At 34.6% G+C, this 19,365-nt stretch overlaps 5 protein-coding genes across 5 annotated transcripts; 2 read left to right on the top strand and 3 right to left on the bottom strand.

Moving 5' to 3' along the window:
* Positions 1–1,275: 1,275 nt before the first annotated feature.
* On the bottom strand, positions 1,276–2,497 carry EV154DRAFT_487067 (uncharacterized protein; the record flags this gene model as incomplete). Its single annotated transcript, XM_051598930.1, has 6 exons — positions 1,276–1,307; positions 1,536–1,575; positions 1,694–1,750; positions 1,813–2,089; positions 2,176–2,293; positions 2,338–2,497. The coding sequence occupies 6 exons, from the start codon at positions 2,495–2,497 to the stop codon at positions 1,276–1,278; spliced, it is 684 nt and encodes a 227-aa protein (XP_051451839.1).
* A 1,880-nt stretch (positions 2,498–4,377) lies between these two features.
* EV154DRAFT_578595 (uncharacterized protein) lies at positions 4,378–5,848 on the top strand (the record flags this gene model as incomplete). The annotated part of the gene is made up of 3 exons (XM_051606562.1): positions 4,378–4,821; positions 4,879–5,472; positions 5,527–5,848. The coding sequence occupies exons 1-3, from the start codon at positions 4,751–4,753 to the stop codon at positions 5,846–5,848; spliced, it is 987 nt and encodes a 328-aa protein (XP_051451838.1). The 5' UTR covers positions 4,378–4,750.
* Positions 5,849–12,053: 6,205 nt separating this feature from the next.
* EV154DRAFT_430620 (uncharacterized protein) lies at positions 12,054–13,730 on the bottom strand (the record flags this gene model as incomplete). Its single annotated transcript, XM_051596552.1, has 5 exons — positions 12,054–12,260; positions 12,364–12,471; positions 13,109–13,274; positions 13,343–13,459; positions 13,513–13,730. The coding sequence occupies 5 exons, from the start codon at positions 13,728–13,730 to the stop codon at positions 12,054–12,056; spliced, it is 816 nt and encodes a 271-aa protein (XP_051451837.1).
* A 2,300-nt stretch (positions 13,731–16,030) lies between these two features.
* Positions 16,031–17,015, bottom strand: EV154DRAFT_527685 (uncharacterized protein). Its single transcript, XM_051603509.1, has one exon. It carries the CDS (start codon positions 16,812–16,814, stop codon positions 16,497–16,499), a length of 318 nt encoding a protein of 105 aa, XP_051451836.1. The 5' UTR covers positions 16,815–17,015; the 3' UTR covers positions 16,031–16,496.
* A 703-nt stretch (positions 17,016–17,718) lies between these two features.
* EV154DRAFT_487064 (uncharacterized protein) lies at positions 17,719–18,981 on the top strand (the record flags this gene model as incomplete). The annotated part of the gene is made up of 6 exons (XM_051598929.1): positions 17,719–17,723; positions 17,822–17,855; positions 17,967–18,478; positions 18,565–18,701; positions 18,839–18,868; positions 18,890–18,981. 6 exons carry the CDS (start codon positions 17,719–17,721, stop codon positions 18,979–18,981), a joined length of 810 nt encoding a protein of 269 aa, XP_051451835.1.
* Between the last annotated feature and the right edge of the window lie 384 nt (positions 18,982–19,365).

Here is a 19,365-nt window from a genome sequence, read left to right as displayed (position 1 = left end):
CTGGCTTTTATGGCTTAACTTACCACTGCATTCTTTCGCGTACATGGTTGCTGTCCACTCTAAATAGATGATTGTCACCTAAAGCGAGTAAGCCTTTTTTAAAATACTGAAAACCGTGTTTATATATTTTAACTCTATTTTATAGTTGTTTACAGCTCAGCAAAAGGTACTTCATGTGATTGTCAACTACAATGTGAGTATTAAAAAAATTGAAAGCCTTGCTTATATTTTCTAACTGTATCTTTCTTAGTTCAATCTAGCTTTATCAAAGGTAAGTCATATATCTAGCTTGTTATCACTTCTGCATCTGGTAGTCTCCGTATGCAACCAGGACAACCAACACTATATTATGTATGGTATCTGTTTGTTGTCATCCTTACACTACACAGTATCCATTTGAACAGGCGTTTCGTAGTTTTTATACGTGTATAAACCATTCATAAATTATTTCGTTATAAAATAAAAACCAATATAAACATTATTTTTGCCCCTCATATTCTATTATTTCCAATGTTATTTTTTGTAAAACCCATTTAATATTGCAAGGGTCAATAGCCCTAGTTTAATATACATTTAAAGAATATCCTCCAATACCATCTCGTTAAATAATAAGGTTATGATGTTTTCATTCGTTAGAAACTGGAAGTAGCGGTCGGTTTTCATGCGTACATGGACCGCGACCGCTAGTTCAGGTACAAATTAATTACCGCGACCGCTGGTCGAGGTACAAAATAATTACCGCGACCGCTGGTCGAAGTACAAAATAATTACCGCGACCGCTGGTTCAGGTACAAAATTATGTACCTCGACCTCTGGTCTAATTTTTTCGCGGTCCAAATTATACTTGGACCGGAAAAAAAATTTGAGGTGTATAATATATGACGTGCGCAAACATAACAGGAATAGAGGATCAACGATTGGACGTTCTTTATTCGAAAAAAAAATAGGGGTGTCTAGATACATGGATGCTTAAAATTGGTGAAAAAAACTACTAATTTTAAAGTAATTGTTAAATAAAACTACAAATTTTTTTTTTAAAATTATTATATCAGATGCACATTATAGGTCTGCAACGTATTTTATTCAATTAAAATTTGAAAATGAAAGAATGTATTGATTGTAATGCTCGTCCATGATATAAGGCCCCTCGGAAATTGGGAATTGGAATGCATTCTTATAATTATCAACCTGGAATCGAATTTAAGAATTGTGCAAAATTAAATATGCACCTATGAAGATATTTAAACAGAAAATGAGATCCTGCAGATTCAATAGTCAAAGCGTAATGCCAATACTTGGGGTGAGATCTAAAACACATAATAATATTAATATCCAAAAAAAAAAAAAAAAAAAAAAAAAAAAAAAAAAAAAAGAAATCAAGAGTACTCATAACCACATCTATTCTGACAAAAGTCTAGTTTACAGATTCAGTTATAGCAAGTGTTACGCAATTGTGCCTCAGTCTGCTTGTGATGCTGGTGTAACTGTACAAACAATTTTTATTAGTTTGGGAAATGTAAAATAAAATTTCTTACCATTTAGCAGAACATGCCATAGATCAATAGCATTGCATACCTTATAAAAGACAAAATAAAATAAAATAGGAAGAAAAGAAAAGAGAATGCAAAGCTAGAAAGTTTTTAAATTTGTATAAAAAATTAGAGGAATGTTATCTACGTCTGGTATTTCTAACTTCAGTTGGTGTTTCAAGTTCTTCTACTGGAGCCTCTACGACGGGGGAAACCCCAACCTAATTTTATTTTAATTCGTGAGATTTATAAGGTTTCACTTAACTACTGAAAGAAACTTTACCCTTCGTCTTTCACTTTGACGTTGCCCCTTCATTGTGTCTTGAATGAGTAGATTAGCTGCCCATTTCTTGTTGCACTTGTAGATCTGATAACCGTAATCAAAGATATCGCTTTCAAGGCTCAAGGCATAGTACGTTCTGTCTTGAGGCGGGAGACTTCCCCAACTGGTGGCAACTGTACCCTCCTGAATCATTGCATATCGTAAGCGGCGAGTGATGCTCCGAAACTGCGGTCTGATTTCCTTACATTTTGCATGGCCAATCTCTGCGGAAGAGTTACTGTGATTTTTTTCAACATATAGACAATCAATGCATGAATACGTGCGTTAGCGCAAGGTGTTTTGTTGGTGCGCGTTGGCTGGAACCTTATCCCTGCCCCTGGCAAGGTAGTTACGATACTTCGGGCACCAAGACAATCCGGATGGGCATTAACTCTGGCCATCTCTCTTTCCTTGGCTACCAAATCAATACCTTGAGAGACAACTTGTTACACATAATTATCACTTAATTTTAAAAAAATATAGTACCTGCAGTTGCGAAAGCGCGAAAATTGGTTACATTTTCGTTATTTGGTGCAGGTGAAAATTGAATAGCAAACCGTTCATCCAATCTCAAAACCGATGATTTGAGTTCAATTACCTCATTTAAGACAGCCCTAACCATATCATCGCTTGTGGATGTTGACATGATGCTTCTGCTAGAATTGTTATTCATCTTAATAAGTTAAACGTCCAAATAAAAGGGACAAACAGAATACAATGATAAATTAAGGATAAATCAGCAAAAAAAAAAAAAAAAAAAAAAAAAAAAACAATTGGCCATATAAATTTATGTACAATCTTTATTATATTAATTTTATACATTGTCGTGCACAAGCCATCAATTTTTTATATAAATAATATATAGAAAATTGCTAAATTTTACTATTGAATAACAACCAACATTACATTTCTCTTCTACCATGCAAAAACAATTTAAACGTATGAAGCTTTCTCTTCCTATTACGTGCGACCAATGCAACCGAACGTTCGACACCCGTGTAAATCTTCGTAACCACTATCATATTTATGCTAATCATATCGAACCCAGTGTTGCTGTTCAGAATGAAGAAATCATTATGGTCGATAATGTGGAAACAGCCAGAATGTTACCCTCGGCTAATACCTCTCAATCTAGTATGACAGTTGTGATACAATGGGCATACACAAAATCAAAATACTAGTTTTAAACTTTATTTCTAGATTTTTTTTTGATCCTAACGAGCAGAGATCATTCAAAGCCACTTGCAATCTTAGCCCTGATGATGAAGAACACGTTTATGATGAAGCTTCTATCTAAGAGCACGCGTTTACTGTATCACAGCTTATGAGTATCGAGTTGTATGGCATCATCACATACTTCCAAGTCTCTTCTGAAAGCCATCGTCCAATTGTGCGCCTTTTGAATACTGTTATCAGAGATCATGAAAAATTAGCCCAAGGTACAGTGTTTCTTATACACCCATATTCATACATACAAACAGTACTAAATATTCTATTAATCACAGAATATAACCCCCATATTCTTCATGCCGGTCCTGTGTCTACTCTTCTAAAGGAAAGAACAACAATCAAAGCGCATGAGTATGATATTTGCAAAAAATTTTGTCAGCTCTTTGATATTACCGAAGATAAAAAAGTTTGCTCTGTATGTAAAGAAAATAGATACGAAAGCGGGGTTCCTGGTTCCGCCTTAATTCCAGTCCAAACAATGAAGATGATGTCCGTTGGTGATCAGCTTTCTAAACTTTTAAGCCATGAGGAAACACGACAAAAGTTACGCTACCGTCATGATCGCAAGGAAAATCCAGGAATCATTTCTGATTACTTTCATGGTGAGGACTACAAGGCTCTAAAAGCTGCCAACCTTTTTCAGTCTACCGAAGATATTGCTCTGGTACTCTTTGTCGATGGATTTGTCAATCAGAAAAAATCGAAGCAAGAAATGACAATTGTGCATGTACTGGTACTTAATTCTGACCCATCTATAAGGTAAGGTTAGCTTTACGTTTTCAGAAGTGATTATTGACATAAATGATAGGTATACAGATCAGTACATGTTTCAACTTGCCATTACTCCTGGTAAGCCTAAGGATCTAGATTCCTTCCTCTTACCGATTGTTGATGAGATAAAAAGCCCGGGTGAACATGGCTTGATTGTCGAAAGATGGAATGGTGAGAGAGTAATAGCAAAAGTGCATTTGGTCATGGCCACCGGGGACATCCCTCAGGTAAGAAAAAAAAAAAAAAAGAAAAAAAGAAAGGTCATAATCATACTCAGCTATTTCTGCAGGTCATGCCGGGCATATGGCTTCCTTCGGCTGCAGAATTTGCCTGTCTAAAGGAGAAAAACGTGAATGCACCGGTTATGGCATGTACTTTCAAGACAGAACTGCGTCGTTAAGAACAGTTTCCCAGTTTGTGCACGGAGATCAAGTTAGTTCTTCAATCTATGATAATGAGCCTATAATTTAAAAATCATATAATAGGCACACAAATTAAAAAAGGCCAACCTTTTTTCCGTGCTACCTTCCTTCTCTGGCTCTTCTTTCTATGGTTTGGATGAGATGCACTTGCTTGGGCAATGCATTGGACGCTTCATTTTTGATATTATTGTAAAGGTCAACAAAACCAACGATACAAGTTATTACGCCAAGAAACAGAATATTTTTAACAAGGATGGCTACACTTTTAAGGTTTCAAAAGCACAACTTGATCTGGTTGGAACTTGTATTACCAGTTCCAGGGCCAGTATTCCTGTGTCTTTTAGGGAAGTTGGGACAACTTAATCGAGAAAATTGACGGAGCCCGGGCAATCGACTTTTTGGATTTTTTGTTGTACGTGGTTCCAACTCTGTTGGTACCTTTGTTTGCCAGAACTGCGGTAAGAAAAGCACTCATTATGCTTTCTAGAGGTTGTGCGATTGCACTACAGTGGGAGCTTACGGGTCCTTTGATCCAGGAGATGGAAAGGTAGAATTACATTTATTAGATATATTCATGAACCTATTAAATTAATGCTTTCCCTAGTTGCTTCGAGAGTTGGTATGTGTTTTTAGATCAGGAAATTACGAACAATCACTATCTTTCTCATATCGGCTACATTGTGCGAAAAGTGGGATGCATGATATCTTATAGTGCAAGATCTATGGAAAGAACAATAGGCAAATATTCCAAATTGATCAAAAGCAAAGTACACGCTGGGAAAAACGCTGGGAATATGGTGGAAAGACTCTCGATTCGTGGATATAAAAATTTGGCTTTAGACATAGTCAGTTTGTTGGATACAATCACGGCAATAAAAACATCACTGGATGATTTTATAGAGCTGCCGCTTACAGCAATCCACAGCCAAAATCATCAGCTATGGAGACCGTTCACCTTATTTTCTCAAGACATGGTCGAATCGGTCCCCATTGATACGTTTCTTCGAGAGCTAAAAATTTATTATGGCCGTTCAACAACATTGCCTCTCTCTTATATTACCATTAACAATATGAACTTCAAAATTGCTGCCCGCGCACGTTTGTACATCCTCGTAATAAATTCCAATATGTACCGTAGAATCCGATCGGAACATCGCCGTGGAAATCACTTCGTTTTATTCAATGCTAGTTATAAATCGTAAGCATCAATTTTTTCTTAAATATGTGTAGGTTACTTACCAATTATATGTAGCAAAACTTGTTGGTACATTGGGGCGGTGCTTTTTTACTTCGAGCACAACAACACCTCCGATCCTCAAAATGCACAATTCTTGGTTTTTGTTGAAGTAATGAAAGAACATTACGCTGCCGACTATGACAATACTATACCGACGATAAAAATGAACAGCGATAGTGCAACAACAAAACATGCTGTGATCAGCCTCAACGACGTCCAACATCAAGTAGGTTTGGTCCAGTCATCACCCAATTCACTTGAATATAAAGTTGTTGCACCATACAAGATCTTCAACGAAAACGTAAAACAAAGTGCTGGGCAACTAAAACACATTTAATTATTCTTCTACACCAACCCATGCTTTTTTTTATCTCTTATCCACACAAACTTTTTTTTTTTTACATATATTCTTATCCATATCCACATATTTTTAAAATAAATCTTTAACTTTCAAATTGAAACCTAGTTCGGGATCACACAATGATTGTTCAGATGTCAACAACATTACATTGATGAAGAGGGTCAAAAAAAAAAAAAAAAAAAAAAAAAATAAAAAAGAAAAAAGAAAAAAAGAGAACTTCAGTTCTACCTCCCTAAAATCGGTCGGGTTACACATACCCCTTACCTAAAAATTGGTGGAAAAACGCTGGTATGCATATCAATCACCAATTCCTGAAGCTGAAAAAAAAACAAAAAAATTCAAACGGCTGTAACTCTTCCAAAATTCAAAAAACTTTCGTTTTAAAAGTTCGTGTGCATTGAGGAAACTATTCCGTAATAGTTTATAAATTAAACTATGTCTTTTTTGCTACTTTTTTTTTTTCGCACCAAAAATATAGAAGTGAATAGAGATCTGATACGAGATATCATAGGTTCGCAAAAAAAAATTGTTGAATTTATGCAGATTTTGGTAATAACTGCCATACCTTGGATCATAGTGATATTTTCTATCTGTGTAATGAGTATAATACGATTCCAAATAAAAAGTGACTTATTGAAATTCGTATATTTGGTTGTAGAAGATAGGTATCCATTGATTCATACACTATTTCGTCATACTCTTTATCGGCAAAATAATTATATCAATTTATAAGTAAATGAACCATTTATATTAATAGCTGTTCTATTCTCTCTCTGGGTAGCTAATCCATTGAGAGAACTATTAATATTAAGTTTCTCTTTCTTATAATTCTTGATTGATCCGAGAAGTTTCTCTTCTCGATCGGTGATATCGTAACTCAGTGGTATAGCAATATGTATCAAACTGTCATTTGTATATCATATTTAGGCCAATCATGCAATCTTTTATATAGAAGTATGTACTCGAAGTAGGAGAAGTTGTATAGCAGTATACAAGCGTATGCTGATATGCAACATCAAAGGTTGTTTTAATTTCATAGTTTATTTATTTAGACGATTTGCTTAATTATTCTTTAAGTGGATCGTACCCAAATACGACACGGATACTTGTCTACTGCAGGTAAGTGGAACGGACGATATTTTTATTTACTCAATGTGAGTAAGTATTCGCCCATAGACGGATACTCGTCTACTGCAGGTAAATGGAACGCATAAAGACGTTTAAAGTTTTGTGCTACCTTTATTATTTAATCATAATGAATGGACAAGTAAGTTTTTTTTTATTTTATTTTTTTTAGTTACATTGTTTATTTACCCAAAATAAATAGATACTCGCTCAAGGGCGGTTATCCGCCCAGATTTGAACGGATACTTACACCCAGACGGCCATTCGTTCATGCGTCTACTATTACTTGATTGAAGTAAGTTTTTTTCAGGTATATTCGAAGTTCCGAGCTTGGTATAAATATCAGGTTTTATCCTATTTTAATAAAATTCACTTTTTTTTTCTGTCTCGTATTTTATCAACTATTTCAATAACTCTTTAGATTTTTTTAAAAATAACATATAAACATGTCTCTAGTATCTTACCGCTATCAACGTTTTCCTGGTTCTCTTTTGCACGTTATCACCACCACCACCCAGGCGATGGGGATGTCCGATGCTCGCGTGGCAAGACGGGGTTTGGAGCTCAATGCCATCGTCAGTGAGTATATTTTCCTGCGGGAAAATATGATTGGCCAACATGTAAGAAACCTCCTTCTGGCCACCATTCTTCACACCATGAACAATGGTGCACTCTCCGTGCGTGAACTTGGCTGTAAGTTGTTCGATGATGTTTTTAAAAATCACCTCAACTTATCTATCTTTATCAAACAAAAATGTAGTGCTCCACTCCCCCCACCCTACTCGGATGGAGTTGGAAGCTGTCCGTCGGGCTTTAAAACTGGGGGCATTTCTTCATCCTCTGGCCCAGGAGGCCGGCATTACGGCCATGATGTTGGTTGACTTGTTGCCGCCGGCAAAGTTAAATAGAGCCCCTGCTGCTATTTTGGTCGAGTATGGGGCATACTTGCAGACGCTCAATTTACCAGAATTGTTCAGAGAGGAAAGACTGCCTGTGGTGCCTGTCTTTGGGGCAGATGAAATGTGGGCGTACTATGTACGATTTTTTTAAAAATAAAGCTTTTTTTTTATGCACGACATTTCATAGTACAAGGAGTGAGAGAGTGAGTGACATTGCGAAAGATCTTGACAATGAGTGAGAGAGTGAGTGACAGTGGGGGTTAAAAACAGAATCTACCATCTCTGTGTTGCGTCCACCCTGATAAATTAATCGTTTTGAGCTTCGTTCGGTTAAGCATGATATCGGCTCTGTGTTGATCCTCATTTCACGCGTCACGATGACTTAAATTTATCTCGATAGCGTCAACTAGGTGCCCTACACGCACTACTGTGGTATTTGACAAAATAGTTACAATAGAAAAGTAATGAGATAAAAGTATATCTTTATTGAAGGATAAAATAGACTAAAAGAACTCTGCTGCTATGGAATAATTGATCCTTTTTATATTGCACAACTCTCCTGAGTTTTAATGAGTTTACCTTTCTGGTTTTGGATTAGATCTATACTTTGTTTCCCGCCTTGGGTTAAATTAATACTACTCGTTAGAATTGTTTCCAGTTAACGTTGTCCCATACCAGTGAAACGGGAGCATGAGTATTCTAATAAATCTTTAGTATTACGAGACACTTATTTATCAGATCATGCAACGGTTACTGTAGAAGATGCATACTTGTTTGTCAAGTGTAATTGGCAATAGAACATAATAGTTGATCATTTATTCATTATCTTTGTAATGAATAAAATACGATCCCAATTATAAAATGTCTCATCGTTATTTGAATATTTGGTTGCAGAAGATAGGTATCCATTAATTCATACACTATTTCGTCATACTCTTTATCAGCAGTATAATTATATCAATATATAAGTAAATGAACCATGTATATTAATAGCTGTTCTATTCTCTCTATGGGTAGCTAATCCATTGAGAGAACTGTTAATATTAAGTTTCTCTTTCGTATAATTCTTGATTTGATCCGAGAAGTTTCTCTTCTCGATCGGTGATATCGTAACTCAGTGGTATAGCAATATGTATCAAACTGTCATTTGTATATCATATTTAGGCCAATCATGCAATCTTTTATATAGAAGTATGTACTCGAAGTAGGAGAAGTTGTATAGCAGTATACAAGCGTATGCTGATATGCAACATCAAAGGTTGTTTTAATTTCATAGTTTATTTATTTAGACGATTTGCTTAATTATTCTTTAAGTGGATCGTACCCAAATACGACAGACACAATTTTTTTTAACTTTTTAGAAGTCCCACATCGCGGAGAGGTTAAACTTGATTATATGACTATTATGACTAGAGGAAGTTAGGATATAGAGTATTTAAACTAAAGGAGGAAGATGTTATAAATGGTTTGCTAATCTAGTTCTGTACAGACAAGTAGTTGATTTATCTGAGCGTTGATCTTGGACAGTATGGTGGTATGTTGAAAAGATACCTGGTCAATTATGTATTTCCAGTAGGAAATCCATATATTCCAAAGAGTGGTGGAAAGTATGGTATTGGTCCGACCGTTTTATTTGTCGAGGAAATTGTAAAAAACTAAGGATCATTTTAGGAGACACAATACTGTTAGATATGAGATTAGTAATGTGATTGTCTTTTCCATTTGTTCAGGGATACAAATGTCGTCCAGATAATAAATCCTTTTTACCTCAAAGGCTCTAAAGCATATCTCATGATCTTTGAAAATACAATACTTAGACCAAAGGCCGGAGATGTGTATTGGTAGACTATTCCCTTGTATGTTGAGTTATTGTTTCCAAGCCTGGATGAATTGAGATAGGTGACCATCTGGTACAATACTACCCTGAGGTATTGAATAGCTATAATCGGTTGTTTGAGTTTTAATCCCTTGTTGAAAGGAATCTGTTGACTGTAATTGCTGTTGAACCGGTTTTAGAATTACAGGACACTGATTTGTGCTCTCTGTAGATTTTATTGCTAGTTTGGGCTCCCCTAAGTGGAGAGTTGACTGGTAGAGTTGGGATTAGGGTTGGTGGTATTCCCTTCTTGTCCTCGTTGACCCCTTCCTTTGCCTCTTTTTGAAAAAAAATGGTTGGGTCTAAATCCATTCAATCCCCTTCCTCTGAAATTAATTTCCCTCCGTTAATTTTGATTTAAAAGATCCATTTGTAAGCTTTTGTCCATATGTTTTATCGTAGTACTGTGAAACAAATTTTTCATTGAAGGCGTATTTTTTCTTTCCAATCTGCGTCTCGAGGTGTTAAGACTGTGTGGAAGTTTAAGGGCCTTTGTAGTAATGTCCTTCGCTTTATCCTCTTATTGTTTTGCAATTCCAAATCCATAGACTGTTATTCGACTGGTTTGTTTAATTGAATCTAGGAATAGTTGCGACAATCCTTTATCACAGATGTACTTGAAGTATTTATATATTTCTGTTGCTGCTCTAGCCTGAAAACGTGTATTCTCGGTAAGGCAGTAATTGATGTTGACGAGCCGTCCAATATCGACTTTGGTTTCTTAAGTTGATAAATAAAGTTTGGGTTGATTGTTTTGGGAGTAACCTATTGCCTTCTATTGTATCTGTGAGTTGAGTGCTTTAATTTTTGTAATGCTCCTTGTAGTTTATTGATTGAATACTCTTCCAAATCTTCAAATATCTCGATTGGCAATTGGTTTTCTTCCTGAGATCGATCAGCTTCCTCAATTTGTGTTTCCTGACCTCATTTTCTGACTTCAGCAATGATCTGTTCGACCTGAGCTTCTGTAAATATTCGTTCATGTGCTATTTCTTGTCTCATTTATTTCAGCTTATTGATCAGATCTGGTTATTCCATGTTGCGCGGCTTAGAAAGATCTAAGGGAAAAGTAAAAAATAATTTATTGAATATGAAAATAAAGTATGGTTCAGATAACAATTGTGTTTGGTACGACATACAAGTGGTTCTGTCAGAATAAATGCTGCTCTACCAGAAATAATGTGTGGCTTGCCAAGAAAATATAAAAAGCGGGCGCCTAATAATTTATCAAGATGAGCTTGAACAGACAAAAAAAAAAGCTTCACCGACAGATTATATTTTGAAGAGAAAAGGTAGTAGGTTATCATTGTACTTGTTGGTTTTTTATGACAGAAGAATAAATAATATCATTTAATATTAGAGAAACAAAAGATACAAAAATCAGTGAGCACTTGTTGCAATTTATTAAATTTCGTATGAATATTAAATGAGTGAATAACTAGCTCTTTAGACATGAAGCGGAGTATTGAGATGTGTACCCATCCAAAGGTCAGCATAAAGTAACGAAGTACCAATGTCAGTACCACTTTAGAATATTCAGCAACCTGGAATACATTAATTGGCATACCCCAATGATAAGTCATTGTTTTTCCTTGTGAACGATAGATGGCACACATATTCTTTTAAGAAATAATTAATAATTTAAAAGAGCAATTATAAATCAGATTTTCTGGCATTTTTCGCTGTATTAAATATACATCCAAGTATGTTGTTCCATATGTTTACCTAATCTCTCTTTTTAAGTATAATTTAGTATTATTGTTTCTTTGAATGGTTGACTTTTTTGAAATACATTACAATACTATACGTTAGAAAAAGGAGAAGATCCAATCCCACGGTTCTCATAATCTTTCATAGACGATGTAACATATAAAATGATGCAAAAGTCTTTTCTGACATCGAGAACATGTTAAAGATAGGTTATCGAGATTTCATAATACTTGGTGCTTTAAAATCTGAAGTACACACTTTCTCTTCTTTCCTCCACAAAATGTAAATCCAATGAAATCCATATAAAGTATAGTTTTATACCATCCTTCATGCTTCTATTAGTTACTTTATATGGGTCTCTATATTGATAATTGTCAATGATACGCTACTGTGTACCAAGTTAACGGATTGAGGATAGCATGATATTCATCTTTTTTTAGTTTTTGACAGATCTCATAATTTAATAAATACACAACAATAGCTCTCGAACTCGAAGTAGATAATATATGGGTTTTACACATTCATAGCATATATATATATATATATCTTTAAAGACTGTCTTGGTTTTCATTCAGACGCGGTTCGAGCCTCTCTTACTTTGATGACCATCATTATTATCATCGATAGACTTTCTTTTCTTTGACTCAAAGTAAATGAGGTTGGTATTGTTTTGTAGTTGATTGTCATGCTCTATAATCCAAACATCGTCCAAATCATGACTGATTTCATGTTGCATAATTTTTTCTCGTAGTTTTGGAATGAGGGAGGTGTAGAAGCTCTATTTTTGTGGTAGTTTTTTTTTTTTTTTTTTTTTTTTTTTTTCAAAAAAATAATATTAATAACTTTTATACATTTTAAACACAAAATATAAAATACATTACTTTAAAACTAAAAAGAGAAGCCAACGTGGATTTCAAGAAAGAGATATCGGATACTTTCATAGGTATAACGATTGTTGAATATGGAGAAGCGACAAAGTAATCCTCATGCTTGGTAAGACTATAAATGTAACCTTTTGATCCTTTACAGTGCATCTATTTTACAATGAACAATTTTTGGCTCCGATTTTTCAAAAAAAAATAAAAACTCTATCTCCTCGATGAATTCAACAGGTATCCAAAATCCGGCTCTATTACATTCTTTATTAGAGAGTTCTCCACAGACTAATAGAGCCGGAATTTTTTTTTTCACACAAAATTTTTTACAGATGGCAAAACAAAATTGGCCATTTACAGTGGGGAGACCCAAAGATGTCCGGGAGGTGTTTTACAGTGCAAAAATTCATAAAAATCCAACGGATATATCCCGGTTAAACATTTTCCCGCGATAAATTAGATTTCTCTGTCAAAAAATATGAAAATCACCAGTCTAAAAATCCGACTTTTAAGTTCTGAAAATGTCCGTTTTAACGAAAATTGTTCATTGTAAAATAGATGCACTGTATAGTATATAAAAATTAATAAACATCAAATAAAAATGCCTATTATATAAAAAATAGTTACCTATTATATCCATTGCAAGAATAGTATCAAAACATCGACCATGTTCCAATTGGAGATTTTGAATGATTGATGCATTGACCCGAAGGTTCTTGGATTGCTGTTTTACTTTGGTGCCTTTGGTGACCTTGGCTCGTTTCCATTCATTCGAGCACAGTTCAATATTTCTTCTGTCATCATATTTCAGTAAAAGATCTATCTTTCTGGGATACGAAGGAGAATTATCGTCTGTGTTGAATAGGCGCTTGTTGACTTCAATATGTTTTTTTGAGCTCTCACATCCTGTTTCTCCACTAAGAAAAAAAGTTAAATGCGGTTAGATAACCTAATTTTTTTTTTCTTTTTATATAAGTCTTCTTACTCAGCCATTTTAATTTCACAGTTATTAAATAACGAATCTAATAAACTTGCAAACCTTCGATAGAAAGTGATTTCTTGTTCACTTTGTTCATTACTCCAATGTTCTGTGTCTTCAATGCTAGTATATATAATATTATTATTAATCCGCCATCATTTTACTGTAGCACTTACATTTTTTCAATAATGGACAACATAACGTACAAATCATCATGTCTTTGTTTTGCTTTGCTTAATTTTGATTTTTCTTCTTGAATTGTGCCGAGTATTTCATTAATATCATTATTTGATATTATTTTTAAAAGCATGCTTGTCAAATTTGGGTTCAAATCTTGATTGGCTATGCTTGTAAGTTTTGGAGGCGTTGGTCGGTTAAGATACGTTGTGTACATGGCTGTTGTGAACGGATGAAAATAATTATAGATACCGGATAAACAAAGTCTATATATGTATATATACCCGTAGATTTATTAAAACGATCATCAAGTATTCTCTGTACTTACGTTAAAAGTGCTTCCTCCTGGAAGGTGAGCTTATCTTTAAGAAGTAATATGGCGGACAATTTATAAAGATCGGACCTTGGGGTTCCGTTACTTTTAAATTCTGTCAAGTATTTTTTTTCTTCGGCATTACATCCAAACTCGGCCTGTTTGTTATTTTAAAAATAATAACGGTTAGTAAACAAAGCGTGTTTGCATTTTATGTAAAGTACTTTTTTATGTGCAATATAATGGAACTTCAACTCATCGTCGTCTTTCAATGAGCTCCAAGACATATATTCATTTTCATCGTCATCAGAAGCTGTGTTACTAATTTCAATATTGCTTGTAGCGGTGCTACTATTTTGGTTTTTTTGACAATTATTAAAAGATTTCGCAAGTATATTCAAAGCAGACTCCGTAGCTTTTTGTGCAGCATCAAACGCATGGATCGTAGTATCAGTCTTAGAATCTGCCTAATATTTTAAAGAGTTTATGATATAGAACATTTAAGTATCTCTCACTCTCAAAACTTACTAAAGCTTTAGCCCCTTTATAAATCCTACCCACAGTGAAACACCGTTACTCACAGTGAAACACCGTTACTCATAGTGAAAACACTGCTATCCACAGTAAAAACACGGCTATCCACAGCCTATGAGCTCCTAAAAAAAACTCAAGGTCCATGCTATAGGGGTCGCCCTCCTATAGCAAAGACTAGCTGCAGTCGCAATATTTCTTTTTTTTTTATTTAGCGTCTTTTGAAAGAAACAAGAATCATTATTTACTAACCTTTGTACATTATCGATTACTTTCAAAAACGATAAAAGAAATATGTTAAGGGAAAAGAAAGGAGAAGAATAAAGTGTGCGAACAAGCTTTATTTGTAGGCTGATAAACAAGAGCTTATGTCAGGATGATTTAATTACTTGTTTCATCTTTCATAATGTCTGGACCTTTACTTAAAATAGAAACACTTTCCCCAAAGCAGGTCAGAAAAAATCCTTTTGGATACACACTGTTTAATAGAAAAAAATTGGCCTGAAGCGAGTATGTTTAAGTGAATAAAGAAAACTGGGGATGTCGCATGAGGCTGGAAGTTTTATCAAAAACATACGTATTTTATGATCAAATAAAAAAAAAGGTGTTGTGGCGTCATATTTAGAACTAATAATATTTCATTTTAAATTTATGCGTGGCATACGTAAAGTAGCCGGTTTTGATATCAGAGAATCACGTTCTATTTACTTTTTGATGGTTCCTTGTCTGAATCTTTTTTCGGTCTTCCTCTTGCCTTTTTTATGATATCTGGTAGCTGATCAGCGATCCCTTTTTTAGATGGTTCTCCCTTTTTTTTTGGTCTACCAGGTTTTCGTTTTTCTTGTTGCTGCGTGTCAGTGTCAGACTCATTGGATGATCTTGAAGGTGAATCCAGTTTAGCTTTTTTACCCTATTAAATTATATAAATGAGATTTACTTAATTCAGATATGATTAATTCCTTTATCCTACCATTGTATGCGGGTGATTTCCACTATCAAGAGCAACATTCATTCTTTTTTTGCTTGTTGGACCTAAGGTAAAAATAATTTGTAAATCATAATATTCTTGTTTTATAGAAAATTACGTGTTACGGTTATCAATATTGGTATCTGTGTCAGATGATGCGTGTGTACTTGCAGAGTTGTCTGAAATATCAGATGTGCTTGAAGACATGGAAGCATTACGTTTTCTAAAAAAAGGGTGAAAAGGCGCTTGCAAATTATCTTTTCTTGCTGATGTTGTTGGCGCAATATTTGCCGAAGAAAGGGTCAAAAGATGGTTGATATTTAAACGAAAAGGTTCTACATTTTGTCGATCAGGCATTTTTCCTTTTGAATTAGTATTGGTTGGTGGCGTTATTTGTGTATCCAAAGTGTTTGAACTATCCTCATTGATATCGGTTTCTGGCTTGATAATTCTTCTTTTTCGAATTGAAGGTTGAATATTGTCTTTGGTTCTGTATTCTACAAATCGAAATTAAAATTGAATGCAGTTAAGTATTTCTTATAACTCGTCCTAATTTTCGTCATGTTTAAAGATTGTTTTTTTTTTGATATATTTACCTTGTTCTACAGCTGTGGTGGTATTACTTTTAAGGTTGGAACTTGTACCACATTCTGTGGCTTTTTCGTTTTCCACTTGCGAAGTTAAATCTGAAATATTTTTTTCCTTCTCTGCTGCCCTTTCTTCATTTCTTCCATTTGCGGAATCACCTTTTTGTTGCATTCCGTCTGGTCTTTTTAAAAGCTCTTGCTCTACCTCATCCACATATTCCTGCATACGATCTATTTCTTCATCAACGATCTCACCGTCGCTATCGAGCAATACCGGCGTCGCGTCTTTTTTAGATGACTCCATTTCGAAGTCATCATCGCTGCTGGAATCAGAGAATCTTCTTCCGGAACGAAAGTACTCTCGGGCAGCTTGATCCCCTTCAAGATCTTCATCGCTTGAATCATCCTCATCCACGTCGTTGTGTACATTTGGAGTAGTAGTGGAATTGTTTTCTTGCGGATTTTGAATTTCTTCATCGTCTGGACGTACGGTGGGTTGATCACGATCATGCATATTATTATTTAAGGATTCCAGATATTTAGAGTTTGGATTATGTTAGAATAATGCAAAATATTACAAGGATTTCATATACCCAAATCATCATTCACACCAAAGGTTGATTCGAAAAAATCGGGGCCGATTTCAAAATCTTGAGTGGCAGACAAGTTTACATGGAAATATCCCTCTTTCACACCCTCAGAGAGCTGCGTTGGACCGACTTCAGGATGGACCATATATTTTAATTTGTTGGATATAAGTGGTACACATGGGATTACAGACATTGAGAGGGGCTTCATGTGGAATTTTTCTTCGACTACCCTTCCTAAGAATGCATTCAACGCTGTTTTTTGTTCCATCACCCCAGTTGCTATCATCATAATTGGTCTTTTTTTGTTTTTCATATTGTCAATCTTCCATGTTAAATCATAATCTTGGAAAGCTTTTAGCAAAATGTCTTTATCGGAAATAAGTTTTACACTATAACGTCTATTAAAAAATATGAAGAGTTTTAAGTTTTTGATTTTATATCAACGTTGTCATACATGGTCACTTACGCTGAAAATGATTCATATAATAAAAAGTATACTTTATTACTATCGTTATCTACTTCTAAAGTATGAGGGAAAACCATTCCCACAAATGTGGAAACAATCGATTGCATGTTTAATTCGAAGTAGCTGTTAAGCCAATGAAAGTTGGTGGCAGCTAATCAATTTATGCGCTTTTAATTTCCATCACACAATGACTATCTTGATAAACTATTACAAATAATAAACCACAGAGTATAACTTTTTCGCCTGTTCAACATTGTACATAACAACTCATGATAAGCTTGCCAACGTGATAGCACAACATCAGAAAATAAGTTTTTGTTATCTGTCCCACATACTCAATTTTTTATATAGTCATAATTTTAAGTTTTAATCAAACAGATTACTCATCTGGATTGAGATCTTTTTAAAGCATAGACAACGCATATAGTAAATGGAATAAGAGCAATCGAAATTCTTTTTTAAATTTGCATATGGAGATTAACCAATGTGTTTTCTTATCTGTAAAAATGTTGTAGAGCATTGTGACACAGATGCTATAATTTGTATCTACGGCCCTTTATTTTCTGCGTACTCTTTTATGCGCCTGTTTTTACGTCTATGAATACGCCTGTTTTCTAGTATGTGAAGGCTCAAACATATAAATACATAAATAAGCAATTAAATCATCCTGGCTTAAGCCAGCTCTTGTTTATCAGTTTATAAATAAAACTCATTCACACAATCTTCTGACTAAATAAACAATTGAATCATCATGACGTATACGAGCGCTTATTTATCAGTCTACAAATAAAAGCCATGTAAACGCTTTTTCCTTTCATTTTTTTTCTTTTTGTGTATATCCTGTATAACACTAGCTTTTTAACAAGAAGTAATAAATATTGTGAAAAGGTTAGTTAATAACAACTTTTGCTTTTAAAAAAAAACGCTAAAATATTAACTTTGTTTTTTTTAAAAAAAAAGGGACATTCTCACATTTTTTATGATCACGGCTTAATCTAGAATCCTCTGTATAATGAAGACTTTCCCATCACCCGTTATAGACATTGTAAGCCTGTATCTTACAATAGCAACTATGGTCGGTCAGAATATCGAGTAGCAAGCCTTCTTTTCTCCGTTTCCGTTGCTGCGAGCACGACACCAATGTATGACATTGATGTTTCTCAAGGCCCCTCCACTAAGAAACTCGATTTTCTTGTGAGTTTATACTTCTTACAAAACTGGGATGGTTTAAACACTGCGTGCACAAACAAGGTCCAATTTGGGAAAATGATACTTCTTTTATACGAAGCTTTGCGTACCGATGGTATTATCACTGGTCCTGGTGCAGATATACCTCCCTTGTTCATTCAAAAGGAGGCTACGTTAGAGACTTTAAATAGACTACGTCCAGGTTCAACCCTAATAAAAACAAAAGAAGTTATATCGGGTCGTTATCCTACAGTAAATCTTCATCAAAATTTGGACGATAGTCCATTGGTTCTCGCTGCCCATCCCCCCCCCCAGGACGACGAGTCTATGCATCAATGATATATATTTTTTCAAGCCTTCATTACTTTTATTTTATTTTTTAAACATTAATAATTAAAATCTGATCTAGGAAGCATGGGCTTAACCAACCGTCATCCATTGCCATTGCCCTTAAAAAAGCGTTTGATTTCTTTTGTCTCCAGCCAAATGTTTCAGTAAAGTCTACTGAAGATACATTTATGTCACCGCTTGGATATTTCTTCGCCGGTATAACTTGTAACCATTTTGGGCTTGAAAAGGATGTTCTCTTTCCCTGCATCAAATTTTCTTTGTAGTAGTGATATAGCGTTAGTACGAATTTAAATGTAGAAAAGCGACAATTATTATTAAATAACATGTGATAGTGAGTGCCAGACTTCAATTAGTCAGCTCAGGTTAGCTATTGTTTATAAAAGAAAGAAAAACTCTGAAAGTGATCTCAAACGACGTCATATTGGATAGGACAAATGAGATGCAGATCCAGCAGTATACAATGAAGGACGAGTAGAGAATATAGTGCTTTTAGATGTAAAAAGAAAAATATTTTTTTCAATGAGTTTCTGCAAGATGCTGTGATTGTAAAAATATAAAAGATAACAGACAGCAAAAAAAAGACGGAGGGAATACTGCTTGGTATAAATTACAAGATAATTTTTGGAATTAGGTAAAAGATACGCTTAATGTGTATTGATGTGATGATCCCGACTGACATAAGTTTAACAGTATATTATCCTTCTTGAATTGCTTAAAGAAAGACAGTATTAAGATTTTCCCTTTTTAGGGAAATCTTGTATACGACAAGTATCTAATCTTATGTCAATCTTGGAAATTCTAAAAAAAAAAAAGCTGTATGTATAAAATGCACTTCAATTTTAAAAAAGGGCTATACCGT

The sequence above is a fragment of the Mucor mucedo genome (assembly GCF_025094135.1).
Source record: "Mucor mucedo strain NRRL 3635 chromosome Unknown EV154scaffold_169, whole genome shotgun sequence".
Lineage (NCBI taxonomy): Eukaryota > Fungi > Mucoromycota > Mucoromycetes > Mucorales > Mucoraceae > Mucor > Mucor mucedo.
Note: the sequence above shows the minus strand (reverse complement) of the source record. Positions and strands in the feature narration are given on the sequence as shown.

What these genes read in the sequence shown, in the direction of transcription:
- EV154DRAFT_527685 (XM_051603509.1), bottom strand. Translation starts at nt 16,814, where the DNA reads ATGAAAAACAAAAAAAGACCAATTATGATGATAGCAACTGGGGTGATG.